At 39.9% G+C, this 20,050-nt stretch overlaps 1 protein-coding gene across 1 annotated transcript in view; it reads right to left on the reverse strand.

Moving 5' to 3' along the window:
- The window catches only part of PTPRR (protein tyrosine phosphatase receptor type R), a 137,938-nt gene that overhangs the window by 38,369 nt on the left and 79,519 nt on the right, over positions 1 to 20,050 (reverse strand). Inside the window, exons 5-6 of the mRNA XM_068190205.1 lie at positions 18,543 to 18,653; positions 14,227 to 14,489 (exon numbers count right to left, since the gene is read on the reverse strand). Of these exons, the coding sequence (XP_068046306.1) occupies positions 14,227 to 14,489; positions 18,543 to 18,653 (374 nt within the window). The remainder of the gene's footprint in view (positions 1 to 14,226; positions 14,490 to 18,542; positions 18,654 to 20,050) is intronic.

Raw genomic sequence — 20,050 nt, forward strand, 5'->3', positions numbered from 1 at the left:
CATGGACTGTTAAAATACCCCCACATATTTTGTCTGCTGTATATTTTGCTTAAAATTTGAGAAAAAAAGCAGTTTGCAAAGTATTTTTCTCATACTTGTATAGGTTTCCCCTCTATGCTTCTAGTTCATAAGTACCTCTGTGAGACCTTGGAGAAGCTGTAGCTATGTACCACCATTGCCAATTTAGATCTCTTATCCAAGTGCAAAGGCAGATTACTTTTCCCAGAACATGCAAGGCTCACTTCTTCACTGAGCACTACATCATCCCCAGAGGGTGCTTGTCTGCATTATGCAGAGAACAGCCTATCTAGGAAAACGGATCTAATCAGTGAGGATGGTGAGGTGCAACACTACAGCAATAGCTTCAAGGAAGTGGTTTTTTAAGACTACTTAACTGACATTTTCTGTTATTCAGTTGGTCTATAATTAAATAAATGAAAAATGGATCTTAGATTTTTCATCTTTTAGATGAAAAAAAAAAGTTGTTTTGTTTTTTTTATAGGAAGATCCTTAGGTAAGTCAATTTAGCTTCATGTATTCCATAATAATTAATCTCTTAAGCACAAATTTTACTTCCGTCCTACAACTGCTGCTCATTTAAGGAATATAATGTACAACCCTTACATCCAAACAAGTAAATATGTAATCTATTTGCACATTAATGTCCTTCAATACTGTTTTGAGACTTTGACCAAAACCAGCTGACCTGGAAAAAGACATGGGTGGTAATATTTGTAATGTAAATGGGCAGTATCTTCAGACAGTATCAGTAGGAGAAAATTATTTTTTATTGTGACTTGAAGGCTAATCAGTACAATGAGTTCTTTCCTGGTGAGTTCGCCATTTGGGAAAGACAGGAAGGAACATCTGGGAAAAGAGGCGTTTACTACACCCTGTCAACCTTAAGATAATAAAAAAGCACATTCCTTGTTTATTTGACTTGGTCCTCATTATCTTTAAACTACTGCAAGTGTCACACGGAAGACTTCTAAGCAGACAAATGAATTGTTAGTGCACTTTGAAGAAATTACTGAACAGCAGCAGTTTCTGAGGAATTCAAAACCTCCAGACCCACAACGTTGCTCAACAGAGCTGCGCCACCTATGGACGTTTCCAAAGGGAGCCGGCAGAACAGCTCCGCTTGGTCACACAGCAGAAAAAGCACCTAAGGCCACCTCTACAGAGCCCAAATCCTTGGAGCACATCCACTTTGGAACACAGTTCCATTTCCAGGGTGACTAATGAGCCTAAGCTGTACAATGAATTGACGGGATTTAAGCTCTTAGGGACAGGACCCATATATGTGCTCTTAGATCTGCCCTTTCTTTAGCTGCTTCTAAAGACTCCAGACCTGACACCTAAGCTTTGTATATAAACCTTTCTCTTTCCAGCTTTTTTTTTCTTGATCCACTGTCATAGTCTGGCTTTCCAGCCTTGCTTTCTATGGGAAGGCTTGCTCAAACAAGTATGTTAATGTGAAAAGTGCCTGCATTCCCTTTGAAAATAAAGTTTAGGAAATCCACTTATGCTTGCAATTTGAAACAGAGCAATGTTTAAATGCTTTTAAGAGAGCTGCAAATGTCTGCATGCCAAGGCGTACTTCATCTGGCACTTCAGAGGTTAGGTAGACCTTTAAAAGAGATATTGCCAAGCTGTGCAGTCCCATTTTGGGCTGAAAAGCTGAGGAGGAAATGACAGGTAAGTGATCTGGTGCTCTTTTCTACAGACCTCAGCAGATCCCTTGAAGTCCATGGCCTTGGACCGCCTGCCATCATCAGAGACATTCCTATAGGGGGCTGCATAGGCAGGACTCTAGAACAGGGAAATGCATCTGTATCTGTGCCCAGAGATGAAGGCCAGAAGCAAAGGTCTGAACAAACTAAAAATTTTGGAGTCACATAATAACAATTGCTTCAGATTCACAGTCCTCTATTAGCAAAGGATTCATGGCATTTAGAAACTTAAACAGCTTGATTTAAATTTACTTCTATGAATTTGAATAAAGGAGGGAAAAGTGAGGAACCTGACAAAAGTAGTATTCCTCTAAATGCACACTGCATTATGAAATAAAGAGAAAGGAGAGAAGTCATAACTGAAAGATAAACTGAAATCACTCCCAAGCTGACCTTCACTCCATCTATCTCAGCACAAACACTTCCAACACACAGGGCTTCATATAGCTAATGATGTAATATAGGTCAGGCTAACATACATTGAAGTAATGTAGAAATATGAACATAAATTTGGTGTACTCTGTAAAGCCAAAGGTTGACCAGTATCCTGTTTTCAATAGAAAGAGGAGGTTTAGGGAAAGAACACAAGAACAAAGCAAGCAAGAATTATTGATTACTTAATTAATACTGTTACTTATTTTCAGTATGTTCTCCATCTTCTGCCAATCTGTACTTTAGAATGTTCTGAACCAAAGGGTGCCTTCCCATCTTTTTGCCTGGTGTTTCCCTTCTGTAGTTTTTCCTTCAGACAACATTCTTAACCCACCTTATGATCTCTGCACTGACCCTGGATGATGAGCTCTGTAGCTGGGAGCCAGGCAATCATGAGCACTATACATGGGGACTAGAGGGTTATTTAAACCATCTACCTTTGTGAAAATCCTTGTGATGAAGGAGAAAAAAAATTATTTCATTATAATCTTATCAGTAAATTACAAATGTGCACTCTGTAGCTACAGGATTAACTTGAGGATTAATTACAATACCAGCTTTCTGCTTTTCACAATGCTGCCTTCTTTTGCAAACCTATTCAGTATTGTGCTCTGTGGGCCAAACTCTCTTCCCAGATACGTCTATAAATCCACTGAGACCAAACAAGCAAAACAGAGTCTGGAGTGATAACAAGCCCATGCAAATTGCATTTTTTAACCTTTGAGTACTTTTCTGCCATTGGGATTGTTTTCCTTCTCTTCTTGTAACACGGTGCTTTTAGATCCACTATCAAATCCAGGGAAAGGAACTGAAAGCCTCTGGACTATGCAGCAGTCTCCCAGGGGAATTTTTTATGACTCAGGAAGGATTTGAGACATCTCAAAAACAGGAGATGTCGCTGTCAGGGGATGGTGGGAAGCAGAAGAGTCAGCCCTGGCAGAGGGGAAAACCCAGCTGCCTCCTGCCCAGCACCAGCCCCATCTCTTGCTGGCAGCAGTTTTCCAGGGAGCTGCCATTGGTCATCCTGAAGCACTGGGACTGAATTCCCTAGAGAAACATTGTACTTAACGACATATTTTTGTGTGGGAATTATATACACTACTTCCCTTTCTGATGCCTATCGCATATTTGAGCGGTCATTTGAAGTTGCTGTGTTCTGTTTTGCTCCTGTTATCAAATCACAATATTAACATAACAAGGATAATTATAGATACCATAAATTAATAACAATACTCTCTGTTTGTTAAGCATCAAAGTACATTCTTTGACAGAGAACATAAGGAAAAGTCCTTGTCCCAAAAAGAAATATTTTTGTAGCTTCTTATAGACCCCCCTGGTTAGAGAAATAAATGGAGTGTTCAAAGGCAAGGTATTACACAAAGATAGGCACTGATTTGCAATACCATATTGGGTCACTTAACCAATTAATGGCCCACTCATCTTAGTAGGAAAATCACAAAAAGAGTTCCTGAAATGTCTTGGAAACTCAGCTAAGGTTCAAAGCCTAACCAAATGGATGCATCGGCTTGGATGTGATGGTATCAAAGCAGACAACTCTAGCAAGAGCCTGGCTGAAATGTCAGTGTTGCATGGAAGCAGCTCTGCCTCTGGGCACTATTTCTTTGGCTGAGCCATTCTCATGGTATACTTTGGGCATCCTTATCTCTGCCATGATGCTATTGCTTCTCTGTTTGCTGAGGCATGTCTGATTGCCCATATGCATTCACTACTTTGTCTGATGTCTAGAATGTAAGTCTCTTGGTGAGAGGAACATTGCATTTTTGTGTACATATGGAGTCTTGCACAGAGGGATCCTGATCTGTGACCAAGGCTCTCAGGTACTGAGAGAATGCTAAAGAGAATTTCCAGCAAGAGCTGAGAAATACTCTGTCCCATAGATTTATATGCAGTATTCCTTGAGCAAAGGTGTATGTGCACACAGGAGACATTTCTGCTAGCTAACAGTGTTAAGCTTTCTGTACATACTAGCTTTGACTATGCAAGAGATCTCTGCTGAATATCCAGAACTGGATTTTTCAAAAAAGAAGTAGTATAATTAGTCACTTCTCATAATTTTGAAGAGTTCTCCTAGCACTGCATAGAAGTAAAATTAATTATGATTGCACTCAAAGAAGAGATTCATGACCTGGACTGTTAACTGATGGCTACAAGATAAGCTGGATGTAAGCACTGCCCAGCACATGGCTTCTAACAATTCAAATAAATACTTGGATATCTTACATTGCAGTTTTGGAGGCACTTTGATTTTTTCTTTTCTTTCTTTAACTGTTTTCTTTGTCTGTTCCTCACATTTTAAATTAAAGGGAATTGAACTTTGTTCAGCTTTAGGCTGCCCTGTAAAATAAATATCATGTACAGAGATAAATGCATTCCAAAACAAGAGTAAAGGTGAATATTTTTGTTTTAACTTGAAGCATTCGTCTTTTTCAGACATTAAGGAAACCTTTCTATACAAACCTCAAATGTGAAAAATCAACCTTCCTTCTAAATATCAGAACTATGTATATCTGATATGGATGCTTCCTTCTACATTGTTTAGCAGAAACCAATACTTGTGGGTACTAGTCAAGGGCTCAGGAGATACTTCCTGCTTACAAACCAATCTCATAAAGAAGCTCATGCTTTTGTCCCTTAGCACAGCACTTCCAACCTACCATTGTGAAAAGGTGAAATATTAGGTTGCAAATGTCACAGATGGACACATCCTGCTAAGGGCTGAGACGAGATGCTCAGAGCATTCAAGTCCAGCTAATCTGCATCTCCTCACTTTCCCAGATGTCCCACTCTACTTGCACATTAGGACAGCTGGTGAAGCAGTCACAGAAACCATGCCTGGATGGTCAAGCACAGAAACAAATTAGAGGCAGAGAGGTGCTGAGGAAATCAGTCACTGGAAAGCTGCATCAGAGTTTAACTCTCTGATTTCCAAACAGCACTTAGACCCAAAGACCCAAAACTGCTGCTGAAAAATACAAGGGGATTACTCACACAACTCAAATTACTCATGTGCTCAGGGCAGCATTGGTCCCTGTAAATTCCTGGCTCAAGAAGCACTTAAATATTAACATAGATATTTTCTCTTGTGTGACTTTTCAAAAGATCAGCTGGACAAATCCCTGCAAACCCACCAAAACTGTCTACCAGATGGCAGCCACTGATTAATTTGTCTTAACTTAAGCCAAAAAGGAAGAAAATGTGATGGGTGGAGCTGTAAAGACAAGCACAATCAACATCCGACCAAATAGGGTTTCCTGTCACCTTGGGAACGACACTGATTGGCACTGTGGTTTCCTGTGTACAAGCTAAAACCAGTAGCAACTGGAGTAACAAGAATAAATGCCAGATGAGAGACCTGGGAATACAATAAAATTATTATAAAATTCCTGACTAAACCCCAGAGGACAGTAAAGGCAAAACCAAGGGTAAGCATAGACTGTATATGCTAAGCAGAGCATTCCCCTGTGTATGAGAGCAGGGGGACATGAAGCTGCATCAGAAGAATTTCTCTAAGCAAGGGTAGGTTAATTTGCCTGAATTAACCACTCCCAAAAGTGAGAGTCATGTGCTTTGGAAAGCTTATTTCTTTGCAAGGGAAGAAAAAAGGGATGTAGGACAATTGAAAACAGAGATGGAAATAGGAGTGGAAACCTACCATCCACCCACACTAATCTGAAGTAATTTCAAGATGTGCCACAGACACAGGGAAATGGACTGTGGGTGTAAGTTTGGGTACACAGTTATTTGCATTTATTTATTTAGATTACAACTCCCACTGCGATTTGCTTCAAAGAGCTCTAAACATAACCTAAACAGCTTCTCAATCAGCCAGGAGTCAAACAGTTAAAATATGGGTTTTAGAGGGTCTTTGTTAGGCTGGTGACTGAGTTCACTTCCTCTCCAGAGAAAGGGGACAATTCACATTCCTGCCCTCTTCCTACACTGCAGATAAGCAAAGACGTCTGTAATGGGTTGGACAGAACAGACATTCATGCAACTCAAAGATCTGGCACTTGCAGAAAGTTTTTAGAGTTACTGTGCACTCACAGAAATGTTCCACAAATGCAGGCTGGAGGCACAGCATTATTCTCTCTCTAGTGATGAATCCACATGCCAATACAGACCTCTACAGCATTGAGCAGGAGACTCTCAAAGCTGGATCCCATCGCATGCTCCCCATTACTTACAGTATTTTCTCCCACCTCAGTAGCCCAGGTAGCCCAAGGTCCTTGCCTTTACTCTTCATCCAGACTGCAGATGCCAGAAACCAGTGTGGCTTTCCAGCTAGTTGAGATGGCCTGAGAAGGAGGGAAGCCACAATGCAGGGCTTCAGGGAGACCCTGCACTAAAAAGACAATTACCTAAAAGGCAATAAGCAACTGCTTCAATCAGGATTGCTCCCCTTGTATCAGCTGCTACACCCACTGCACACTTCATGTGAAAGCTACATCTTGAAAAAAAAATCACAGTGCCAGGAAAACAATCCTAGGCACTGAATGACAGTGCTACATATCAATCATTGCAGCCCTGGTTTGTTTTTAGCTGTTGACAACAAGAGCACTCCAAAGCAATTTATGGTTTGGGAATGATTACAGGCACAAACCATTCCCAGGAGGAAGTCTGTATCCAGGCCCTGCTTCTCTGGAGGCAAAGAGAGCTTAGCAGTATGGACACAAACCAATCTCTGCTACACAGTCTTAGTGCTATAAGTGTATCTGGGTATATTGAATTTTTAAGTGGGTGCCCCACCCCTGGAGGTGCTCATGGTCAGGTTGGATGGGATTTTGAGCAACCTGACCAAGTGGAAGGTGACCCTGCTCTTGGCAGTGGGGCTGGAACTAGATCTCTTTTGAAGTCACTTCCAACCCAGCCCAATCCATGATTCTACGATCTTACAGACTAGAATGGAATATAGGTGCCAAATGAGAGAAATGTATTTTTAGGTCTTTCAGAAAGTATGTGTGTGGGGGTTGTAATTGTATTCTCTCATTCTTCTTAAATGTTGTGAACAAATAGTAGCAAGTAGGATTTTTACTGCACCTCAGGTTAAGGTTCTTGTCTTTGCTACATCTCTTCAGATGGACACAATATCCAGCCATCCTCAACCCAGTGTTTAGGAATATGTCTGGAGATTTATGTGCCGTGCCCAAAGTGCTCTAAGGAGTTGTTAGAAGAGAGAGATCAGAGCACAGAAACTCCTGCCTCCCACCTCAAACTCAGTTTACTGATCCCTGGTGCTTTGCAAATTCCTTCTGATAGGATATCACCATAAAACTATTCCACAGCTTGTACTTTCGTGTTGGCACATAGCTTTGCTTCAAACAATTAAACTGACATTTTCCTACAACAATCCCTACAATTTAAATTAAGAATGCAGAAAGCATATTCAGCACCACACAATAGGGAAAATTCATCCTCCAAATCTATGCAAAGCTACTTTATTTTAGCCAGGAAATCCAAGGCCCCTTCCTGTAAATATATTAAGTTCCCATGTTTGTGCAATAAACTATGAAATCTGGCATGTTTACAGTAGCCCAAGTGCAAGGTGCTACCCTCTGAGCATTACTTGAAATTATTACTCACAATGGATGGTTTTGTAAAATGATAATGGATCAGCAACACCATAACTGTATTTGCAGCAACTGTGCTCTGTGATCTGAAAATCAGAACAGAGGGAATTGTTGGAAATTGTTCTCATCTATTAGAGCAGAAATGTGGTTGAACAGTGATATCCTGAGGTGCAGCTGAGGTTATATTAATGAAGAAAAGAGCACATCAGGTTCTTTACCCTGGCTCCAATGTTTCTTATGAGGTTTTATTCAGTATACTGTATTGTTAAGATAATGATTCATTTTAATGGATACAGCCTTTCTAAAATAAGGAAAACAGGTATTAGAGTTAGTTTTTGTGGTATTTGTCATCCACAGCATTTGTCATCCAGATGGCAATTTACAGTGTACAGAAATTGCCTAAGAGGCTGAAGCTATAGTTTAATAATTTGTGTCTATGCAGAATGACTAATAAAAGAGAATATTTTTCAATATTAAGAACATTTTTTTTCCACCTCCAAACCTGAAGCCCAAATTATCAAGATTTTCTTTGTAAAGGTGTAAAATACAAGATGTTTCTGAGGAATGATGCTGAAGACAGAAAGCGAATAATAATTGCTCTTATTTGTGTGTGCAACTTTTGCTAATACATTCCCATTTAAAAATTTACCTTTTGGCACTGAATTCCATAGATTTCTATGGGTTATCTGAATCTTTTTTTTTAGATTATAAAGAAAAGACTGCCTTTCCCACTAGAATATCTCTCCTTCTCATGATACAAGGAAGTGGACAGAGATGAGCACTTAGCATTATAATGCACATTATATTAACTTTTGCTTCATTGTACTTACATGGAGCTATACTCACTGCATGTCTACTGAACAATTCTTAGAGCTGCAGAGAGACTTCTGCTGCCAGTTTACAGGGATCTTCAGGACGGTAAGAGAAATCTCACTGGGGAGAGTCTATCAACTATGGCATAAAATTTTTACAGTATGGCTCTGCTTTGTTGGGAAAAGTAGCATCACACAGAGTTCTCCCAGTCAGAGTTCATGCCAAATTTCACTCATCTGTTATGTTTGTAGAGAGCAATAATTGATTGATTCAGGTGATTGTCTCCATACTGTTCTCTATTCTGATGCCTGCTGATTTTCTGTAGAGGTTGCAGAATTGGTTGCACATTCTACTGAATGATGCATGTGAGCAGCCCTCTCCCCTCCAAGTTTTGCTCTTGCTGGCTCTTCCCTTTCACAGAGTATCTTCTATTTTCATGTGTCACAGCTGTGCCTCCATACCATTGCATAATTATTTTATTTCACATTTTAAAATGGTTTATTATTTCACTTATCTGACAGCTTTTTGCTTTATTTGTCAAACGGTTTTTCTATTATCATCTTCATTCTCTTGTGTATATTTGCAGAGAAAAAAAAATCAGCACAAGGTAAATACTATCTGTTCTGAATAAGAGTCCTGCAAATGCTTGGCATCCTGATAATGAACATGAGGAGCTCTTCCTTTTAGACAGAATAATTTTCTGATGAATATGTAATAGACTAAGAAAACACAGAGCTGTGATTTTTCCCTCTGATTATTAAAATATAATAGCCAGTGCTAGAGCTTTGTGGCTAGAATGGAATACAAATACTTGAGAATTTTTTCCAAAGCAGCTTGTTTTCAACACACAGTAGAGGAGACATTTTCCACATTTTCTTTTCTTCCATGTATCTTTGCATAGTAACTAATTTGAACAAAACATCATATTGTCGACTAGTTAGTTGAAATGCAGTTGTCTTAGTCACAAATAATACTGGAACAACACTTCACAGCTGCAGTGGCCACAGAAAATGTAAACCCCACTATAATACTGTGCTGGTGTGGCAACATTTACATTTATATCTACCATGATTGTGATTTAACAACTCACTGCTTATACTAAGAATTTTCAATGCTTGATATGTCAGAATGAAATTTAAAATAACACATTCCACTTCACCAGATTCTGCTTTTGGCTGGGACCATTCATATCAACATGAATTTTGGGCCAAGAAACAGAATAAAAGGAAACATTACTCTGCTGAAGGAAGAGTATATATTATTCATATAAACCTATAAAAACCTAAGTAGAAAAGTAAACACTGATGCAATATTCATAGATGTGCTCACAGAAGAGAAAGCAATTATTTACATCCAAAAGTCAGGCGTCGGCTCTGCGATATTGTGACAGCTCATCACAGAAGACACCCACAGGAGAACAGCAGCTCTCCTGCTCCTTTGGTCAGTAACAGAGCAACGTGGGTTGCCAGTGGAGAAGGTCTTGGCTGCAGAGGAGCAGCAGTTGTGAGCACACGAAAAGAGAGCAACTTCAAAGCATTCTGCACTGAATGATCCAGAGGATGCACAGAGGTTGTGAAGAAATAGCCTTTCACTGGCCTGCCTCAGTAATTGTAAGAAAAAGGGGCAAGTGCCTCTGCTCTGACAGCCCTGTCACCTCCACACTTTCAGTCCACCCTCTGCTCTTGACCCCACTGTTCCACCCCTTTCCAAACTACATGCTGCATGTGAGCACATATCCCTGAGCAGCATGTAGGAAAATCATAGAATCAGAGAATAGTTTCAGTTGGGAAAGACCCTTAAAAGTCATCTCGACCACTCAGTTTCCATGGATAAAGAAAGCTTCAATTAGAATAGGTTGTTTAGAGCCTCATTCAACCTGACCTCAAATGCTCAAAAACTACTTCCTCATATCTAATCTAAACCTAGCCTCCTTCAGTTTGAAGCCATTACCCCTTATCCCATAGAAACACGCCCTAAGAGAAAGTTTGCCCCCATCATTTTTATAGGCCTCCTTCCAGTATCAAAAGGCTGCAATAAGGTCTCCCCAGAGCCTTCTCTTCTCCAGCCTGAACAGCCCCAACTCTCTCAGCCTGTCCTCGCAGGAGAGGTGCTGCAGCCATCTGATAACTTCTGGCCTTCCTTGCTCCAACAGGTCAACATCCTTCTCATGCTGGGGGCCCTGAATGCAGTACTCCAGGTGGAGTCTCATGAGAGCGGACCACGGCAGAAGAATCGCCTCCTGCGGCGGCTGGGCCGGTTAATCCCGACTGTGCGAGCCCCTGCCCTGCTGCAAGAGCTGCAGGCGGGGTAAGAGTGCTGCCTGCCGGCTCTAGGTGTCACTGTCCCCGCACTCTGGCACAGCCGCATCCAGCGGGGCGCCGGGCACCGCCGCCTGTGCGTAGGCGGCACAAAAACTGCGGCATCCCACGCCTTTCATAGCGCAAATAATCTGCCGGGAAGCTGTGTCTTATAGAAATAGCTGAGTAAGAGCATTTCCAGATACACATAAAAATATGTTCATGGACTTGGCTCTAGTATTCAGAAGCACAATATGTTTTAAGAAGCTGGACAAACTCCCAGAAATAATTTTTATCCATGCACAGTAGTCCATTAACAATTTGTTTGCCTCTGCACTGGCCAATGCTATTCCAAATAAAAATGGAGAAGTTCAGAGAGCCATAGGCTGATGTGGTGCTTTGTGAGAACTCAGTTCCACTATATTTTTGCATTTAGATCATAGAATCGTAGAATAGTTTGGGATGGAAGGGACCTTTAAAGGTCACATAGTCCCATTCCTGTGCCATGGGCAGAGACAGCTTCAACTAGATCAGGTTGCTCAGAGCCCTCTCCAACCTGACCATGAATGTTTCCAGGGATGGGGCCCTAGAAACCATCAGCCACCTCCCTGGGTACACTGTGCCAGTGTTTCATTCTCATTGCAAAAAGAGGTCTTCCTTATATCTAAGCTAAATCTACGCTCCTTTAGTTTAAAATCATTATCCCTTGTCCTGTCAAGGGTATGTTTCTCAAAGCAGCACTTAGTGTGCAAAGCAAAGAGAACTTGAGAGGCAGGCACAGAATCATGGAATAGTTCTGTCTAGAAGGGATCTTTTAAGGTCATCTAATCACCCCCCCACCCCTGCAAAGAGCAGGAACATCTTCAACTGGATCAGGTTGCATTATTCAATTTTTCTGTCCCATCCTTCAGAGAGATTGTCATAAACTTCCCACCTAGATGGCTATGCACAGCTCACTATCTGCTCAAAGAGAAATCAATGAACCATGACCCAAACCAGGGACAGTTTGGTCTGGATCATTTTAGGCATTTCATGACTACGGATCACTCTTAAGGAATCAAACCAGGGAGTAGTCTGGATAGTTAGAAAATACTGCTCAGGAACCGCTGTCAAGCCATGTGACCAAAGGAATCTCCATGCTAAATTTGTCAAGGAGCCCCCATATCCGCTCTAGCCTGCCAAGAGCTTCTTCCCGTGGCAGAAACCAAAATCAGCACAGCAAAAATTATTGAAAGGGTGCCCCAAAGCTGTGCTATGAGCAGGACGGGACCTTCAGACTCGATTCACTCCAGAAGAAGGTCTGCAAGTAGACTGTTTTGAGCATGGTTTGCTGCTCCTTGCAGTGGGCAGATCCATGCTGTAAGGTCCACTTCTCCCACATGTAATGAGGATGGCGCGAAGCTGCCTAGTGCAAGGTTTTTTTGGGGCAGAAATGTGGAGAGGAGTTTTAAACTGACCACTTACCTAGTTACTAGATTATATCTGAGGCAGAATGTGTCAGTGCATTATTACTTTTTGCTTCCAACACTGCTGAATGTTAGAACACATACAAATTTGTTCATAGTAAAGATTATAGTAAATAAATAAGAAATTTGTCAGAAGACAAACTATTTCCTAAAGTTCTCTCCCTCATATCCCCAGACCTTTGTACGCTGAGTTTGAAATAAACTTAAACCACCATTTCTTAGGAGTACACTTGGACTGATAGAGTCTGTGTTAAACATGGCAAAAAAGAACTGCACAATGGGATGTTATCACAATGGATTTCACTTTTCACAACAGTCTATTACTGTTCTTTTACAGTAGAAACTGAAGTGCTCAATTCCTTCAGCTTCTTTTTCCTTAGTAATAACCTAAATGTCTGGTTTATTTGGTCAAACATCAGGTTTAGTTTTCTCTTTGTTTCTCAGCTGTCCATTTTGTCATATCTGACTCAGAACTTTGTCCTTCCCAAGGATGCAATTAGGTTTAGAAGAATTGAATGCAAAGTTCCTATCTGTGGTGGAAATTAATATCCTAAACCAATGGTTTTAACTTTCTTTGTTTGAGAAATGGAAAAGTTTCTTCTCCTTATGTACAAAAAGTTTCTTGTCCTTAGGTACAAAATCCTTCTACAAATTCCCTTCCCTCAATTCCTCTCAACTATTGCATATGCTATGTTAGGTACTAAGTATTATAAATTAGCTATGTGATTCCCATGCTTGTGGGCTTTATTTTTAGGGTCTTGTGGAATGACAGAAACTATCAAAATGTATTTACTTGCTTCCTCCATTCCTTTTTTTTTTTCTGCTGTGATATCACTACATATTTTATGACAGCTCTGCCTTTAAGCCTCTTTTACTCACAGAAGACTCAATCCCCCTCCCCGAGCTCTGTCTGTCATAAATCCATTGATAAAATCTCTGCCATTGAAATCCCCATGGCTGAAGCTGAATGAGGGTTACAGCTCAGCTGAGAGTCCTCACAGATGAGGCTCTGCTTGGTCTCCACATGGCATCTGTTCTTTCATTTATCATCTGTGCCAGGGCAGGAGAGTTCAGTTGCACAGCTGTATGCTATGTGAGCTATTCAGAGCACTGATGCTTTATGAAAGCAGCCTGCAGCCATCAGACAAGAAATTATACAGGTTTCTAACAGAGGAGAGACAGATGTCAGTGTGCATTCTCCTGTGGGAAGAATAACTAGTTTTATAAAAAGAGCACTGGCCCAGTTTTTGAAAGGTACAATGAGTGGCAGGGTTTGGTGCCCAAGTATTTCTGAGGAACTGCACACAAGAGTTGGTTTCATTACTCATCACTTCTTCCTTTTGGTAAAGCCTGTTGACTTTGCACTATATCCTGACCATCATGGAAAGCTGCATTTAAGAAAAAAATGTATCTAAAGGTGATAATGGAAACACTGTATGAGATTGCTAAATGCACTCAGTTGGTGCAAATATTTCTTCTAAGTTTTCCAGGTGCTAGGGACTCCCTGAGAAGGAGAATGTACTTTTTTAAGAATACATAACCAGCCCTTGAACTCTCTTCCACGATCTCCAGGATCAAAACAGGCAAAAATCAATGAAAAATGAAAAAAATATTTCTTTGGAGTATGGGAAAAATATAATAAGCAAAAAGAATGCTACTAATGCTGTAATCTCAGCCTAAACCTGAACATTTTCATATGACCTGAATCTTTGGTCATATGTAAAGAAAAGGAAAGGAGAGAATACCTGTGAGATAGATGTTAACACACCAAAATTCCACTTCTCAGATGTCCGTATGGCAAAGTCTCCCATTCATTGACAGAAAAGAAACATATGAAATCATGAAGCATAAACATAAAAAGCAGAATAAATCCTGAGCACACCAGGCACCATCCTACCTTTCCTGGAGTCCCACAGGTTTCATTCTGAAAGGAGATGGACTGGCACACAGGGGAGGTTTGAGCTCAGGAACACATTGACCTTGAGAGTCCACTACAACATTGATAACCTTTGGAGCCTGTTGAGGCTGGACCATGCTGTTGTTGGTCATATACTCAGTCTGAGATGTCTGCAGGGGAAGGGGTGAGAGGTGGATCTCCTGCTTCTTTTCCTTCTCTTGCCTTAGTGACAACTGGATCTTCTCCTTTAATCTGTACAGAACCTACAGAAAGAAAGAGGGCTGATCAATCTCAATTACCTGGTAAAAACGGCAAGGAAGGTATCACAAATGCTGGATAAGATTGTTATACGTGGCTTTCATTCCTAGAAGGTAAGTCACAAGTTGTGTTACACAGCATTTCCCACAACAAGATAAATATTTCCATTACATAAACTGCAGAGTGTACATGTGGGCAGTAGAGATTTTAACAGTTCTTACTGTGAGTCAGTACTTATTTGTAATACCTGCAGTAGTATTATAAAAAGAGCAAACAACACAGAATGGAAATTAGTTACAGAAGACATTGTGAGGAAAGAAATACTGATAGAGTAACTGTAGAAGAAATTTTAAGCATTTTAACACAAGAAAGACAATGGCACAAAATAAAATAGATGTTTATGACTTAGACAGATACAAGTCTCTAATTACAACACCCTCAGTTTGTTTTAGAGCAGATGTTCCTAAAAGCCCTTACTCATCTGGCATGGAGCTGATGGTTGAACAGACTAACTTTACTAGGTCACTTTGGTAACAGAAGGCTGCTATTACTCTGAAATACTACTCCAGGTAGTGATAGGCTCCAATATCCTCAGAGAAATATTAACTATTCTGAAATAAAGCTAAAGTGATGAGTGGCCAATGAAGTTACTTAACCATCTGTTCAGAAAAGTGTGCTTTATAATCACCAAGTAATTGACTTTTCAACACACTGTAATACCAGGATTATCTGTCCACATATTGCTCATTAATGTGGACATCCAGTATGTGCAACAAAAGCAGAAGTTGTACTGATCTTCCTCCATCAAACTCTACTGATGCTGCTGAACCCTGGCTTGGTGAGGGCAGGCAGGTAGCTTGTGCTCAGTAATGTCACTCCAAAGGTACCCATGTTACACCTGTTTAACACATCTTATTTCTTTGGAGGGCAATGCAAAAAACAATTTCTGAGCCATAGCTATTCAATTTTCAAAACATGCCTTACAAGCTATGAAATTTATGAGAATTTTAAATATTGTGTGTGGAGATGGAAGGCACTTACACAGTTTTTTGAAGGTGTCTGTAGATACCCTTGTACTTTCCACTTTGCTTTATCTGTTCCTGTAAAGCATTTGATTTAGATCCTTGAGTAAGACAAAACCTAGACCAGAGTATTTTTTTCTCTGCAAGTCAGAAGTTCTTTGACAGCTGTTGCCCCTGCTAGCACCACATAAAAATCTATCACTCCCTAGCTTTCCAGTGATGACTAGATTCATCTGATGGGTTTGTTTGTTCAAGGATTAGCAATAGAGGTTTAGCTAGGAACTGACCTAATGTCATTAGCAATACACATGTTAAACAAGACTTAGCTAGGTAAACCATCTGTTCATTCTGAAGGGTTTAGAATTACTAGGATAAGATCTCTTCCCCATAATTTTGCAGAAAAATAAGCCCTCTCGGGGGTACCTGTGAAGTAAGGGCACTGGTACCAGTAAAGATAAAAGAAGGACTTGAAATATTTTAACTGTCCTTTTTAACTGTGCTTTCAGCTAATTTGTTTCTGATAACCAGCAGATAAACAGCTCAGAGATTCATCGCCATGACAATGCTCACCATACCTTCTTGTATGTTTTGACATAGTTTCACTCCGTGGGGACCCAAGGAATTATGGTTTTGACTTCTAAAATGTGGACAAGTATTATTTAATATACTATTTAATAATCTATTATTAAGATCCTAGGAAAGAAAGATAGCTTGACCCTAGCAGAAACTGAAAAAAAAAAATCTAACCAACAACTTTTGATCTAAGCACTTATACTTTTCCTCAGAAAGTATTACAGGACTATAACAGTTTTAACGAAGGTAAAGTAAAAAAAACAGAAATGGCCAAAAATATAGTGACCAACCCAATCTGCCATTCTGACACACATTAAATGGGAAAAAAACCAACATGAGCTGTTTGTTAGCTTTACAGATTGCACATACCCATATATTATCAGATCCTGGCAAAATCTGAGACAGTGTCCATTTGCACAGTATAAACAGTAGCACATGCAAAGATACAGGTCGGACCTGGGAGGAACAGAAAGGGGAATGCCTGCAGAAAAGACAGCAGCATAATAGCAATTCCATCTGGAAGGAATTCAAGGAGTCTACTGGTATTGACCTCTGCCCTAACCAGATCAGCTACACCCAAACTATTTCTGACAGATGTTTGCCTAAAATCTTAATGGGTGAAAACTCCCAAGCTTCCTCAAGCAATGCAATCCAGGATCTAGTGACACATGATAGCAAAGATCTTTCTAATGAGTCAGCCAAATCACTGTGAATTTTTTTCTTCTTTTCCAGTCCCCAATGGAGAAAGTATTATCTTCTTACTTACAACAGCCTTTGAAATCTTTCCATGTTTGAGAACTATCATGTTTGTGCTTGCTCCTTTTCCCTGTCATAAATAAACCAATTTATTTCATGTCCTCTGTGTCTCTGATTACTCTTGCATCTCCTTTCTCCTATAATTTCCTGAAATTTTTCACAAATGTGGTAAAGAGACACAATAGAAAATGAGTAAGAAATGACAGCCAAATTACCATAGCAGAGCTGAATTCAGATCTTAGAGATCATATCCTCATTTATATATCCCAGGGTAAGAAGTGTATTTTTGCAACATTGACATTGCTTCTCTCCTTATCTACTTCTGTGATACTGCTGGAACCTTTCCTACAGAACTTTTGTTTTGCCGCATATTTCCTACATTGTATTGATGCAAATGATTGGAGCTCTTGTCCCTGCCAAGTAGCATTCTTGTTCTTTCCCATATTTTCTTTGGCACCTTAAGAATATTTGAAGTTCTGATACTGTCATACAGAATGCTTACAATTTCCAATATTGTTGATGCATTACAGATCATTAATGAAAATATTGTTTGGTACCAGGACAAGGACAGCCAGCATTTTTTATACTCTTCCAGTTAAATAGTCAGTTATGACCAAAATATCTCTTCTCCAAAACAGATGGTAGAGAAGAAGAGATTTCTAGAGTTATCCTCCTCTTTTTGAGTGAAATGGCATGGAGAGATGGAGACAACAAGAAAGAAATTAAATAAAGCAACAATTTCCTGTGATAAAACAAGTGCTTTTCAAATCTTAGGGAACCTTTAAAGATTAAATAACATTTTGTTATAAATTTTTGTGAACATTTGTATAGCTGAACATTTTTAATAACTTCAGATTAAACATGCTTTCCATCTTAAGCTTGTAAGTGGTTTAAGAAAATTAAATGTGTTTGAGAGCAGAATATCTTATAAGATCCCAAGATACTGTGTGTTCATAAATGCTGATAATTGTCAGAGAATTCAGTTAACACTTGTATTTGTGCACTACAGAAGTAACACACAATTTAAAGAAGGAAAACATATAAGATACAACATTGGACAAAAATGCAAAAATTACCCTACAAAAGTCAGTAGTGGTATAGTGATCTTCATCTTCTCTGTGACCATTGCACTTCTCATATTCAACATATTAGAATTGTGCCTAATGCTCAGAAACCTGGTCACTGAGCTCATACAATGTTAATGGCAAAGTTGCTCAAAATTATGATTATTCCTTCATGTACTTACTAGCTATTTCAGTTTAATATTTGTGTATTTGATACACAAATACCAACACACACTTTAACAACTGTACACTGACAACATTCTATCAGCGTGGTGTTGCTTTTACTATCGAAATAAAACTGAAATAAAGGCAGGTAAGAGGACTTCAGGGATCCTGGGACCTAAGAAGGTTGAGAAGTCATCACTCATGTTCCTACACAGTTACCCTGTAGATTTAAGAACCTGTTATTTATTTCTTCAGCTTCCTTCTAGTTACATTCTTCATTCAACTCAAAATACATCAAGAAATGTGACTCTTCAAACTTTGGTTTCCCAGCATTATGAGAATGACCAATTCTTACCTTGGACTTGAGTTTCTATTGGGCTTGAGAAAACACCCATCATGTAAAGAAGGTGTGACCCTATCCTTCAGACTAAGAAAAGCATGAAATAAAAACCAAAATAAAGGTAAAAGGGAAACTTACCATTAAACAAGTCACTAGAATGACAAAGATGCTGAGAAATATGACAACCGCATAAAATCCTTCTTTGCTCCAGATTTTGTCTGCTTCATGCTGGCCTTGCAAAACATTTTTCTTTTTAAAGCAATGAAACAGAAACAGAAAGAGAAAAAAAGTTATAGAGCGGCATGTGCAGATTAAATAGCTCTCGCTGGGCATTAATCACTCTCCTCAGCTTTGTCAGCGTTGAAATTCCAGAGCACGTGGCATGACTTTGAACGCTGCTATTGGCACCCCGTGCCCACGCCCAGTCCATGGAGCAGAGCCACCCTGCGCTCCCAGCGCTGCGTGGGGATCTACGGCCCTGCGTGGCTGCCCAGAGGATTCTCCACCAGCCATCACACACTGCCTGAAGGCAAAGCAAACAAGACCCAGCGCCTTTCCTGGAAACCACCTGTGGTCAGGTCCAAGGTCTGTGCTCCCACACGGCCTTTGGGAAGCACTGGCCTGGCCTCTTTCTTCCCAGTGCTTATCTCCAGCCCCAGCACCCACACGCCAGCCTTCCCAGTGTTTACACCTGACATGGAGCAAAGAGCAGGCGACTTGCTGGTTTGCCTTCATGAGCTGGGAAGCCCCCACACTGTCACCTCTAGATCACATGCACAAATAGGTAAAAAATATTGATTTTGCTGAAAATAATCTCATTATCTGTCTAGCTATAATTCTGATTATGCTTAATCTCATTATCTTTGGCTTCCTGCTGATAGAACATTTCTGAAACACACTAAAATTCTGTGTGTGTTTTCTGTGCACACTAAAATTTCCAGAACTCCTGCGGATTATGAAATAATAATGATTGTAAAAGCATTTATTTTTGTCTTTATTGCAGCACTGGGACTTGGTTGGACTATTAAATTAACAGAATTTTGTTATGTTTTTAAATAGAGATTTTGTAGCAGAAATAAAGTATATGTACCACTGGTCTAACTGCAATATATTATTTAGAATAAAGTATGTTGTCTGATGTTTCTGAGACCACAGTTCAGTAGACATTGCCCTTCCAATTTTCAGCTACTTGCATTTTTTTTCTTAATTGTGTCTTTTCAGTAGAGTTCTCAGACTGAGTAAAATCAACTTTCTAAAAATTCTGGTTTCCATTGTAAATGGTCAAGGTCTTTTTGTTTCTCTCTCACTGAAATTTTCTAATGGCTTTAAATAAACCACTAGTTTAAATACTGAGCTGTCTTCCCATCCCAATGTGGCCTTTTTTCCTCTCTGGGGATGTTGTGTTTATCACAGTTTATCACAGAGAAAAGAGTTCTTCCATGATGAGTGGCTGCTCAGTGGGCATGCATAACTGCAGGGATGCTCTAACACTTTTGCTTAGCCACCCATTAGCCTGCTTTTTTGCACAGTTGATGTATCAAGCCAACTTTGTCTTCCAAAAAGGCAAAGCCTCCCAAAATCAAGCCTCTTCAGCCTCGCACAAACAGAAAGGCTGGATGATGATGAATTCATGTGGGAAAGCTTCC

This window comes from Anomalospiza imberbis, chromosome 5, assembly GCF_031753505.1.
Source record: "Anomalospiza imberbis isolate Cuckoo-Finch-1a 21T00152 chromosome 5, ASM3175350v1, whole genome shotgun sequence".
Classification (NCBI taxonomy): domain Eukaryota; kingdom Metazoa; phylum Chordata; class Aves; order Passeriformes; family Viduidae; genus Anomalospiza; species Anomalospiza imberbis.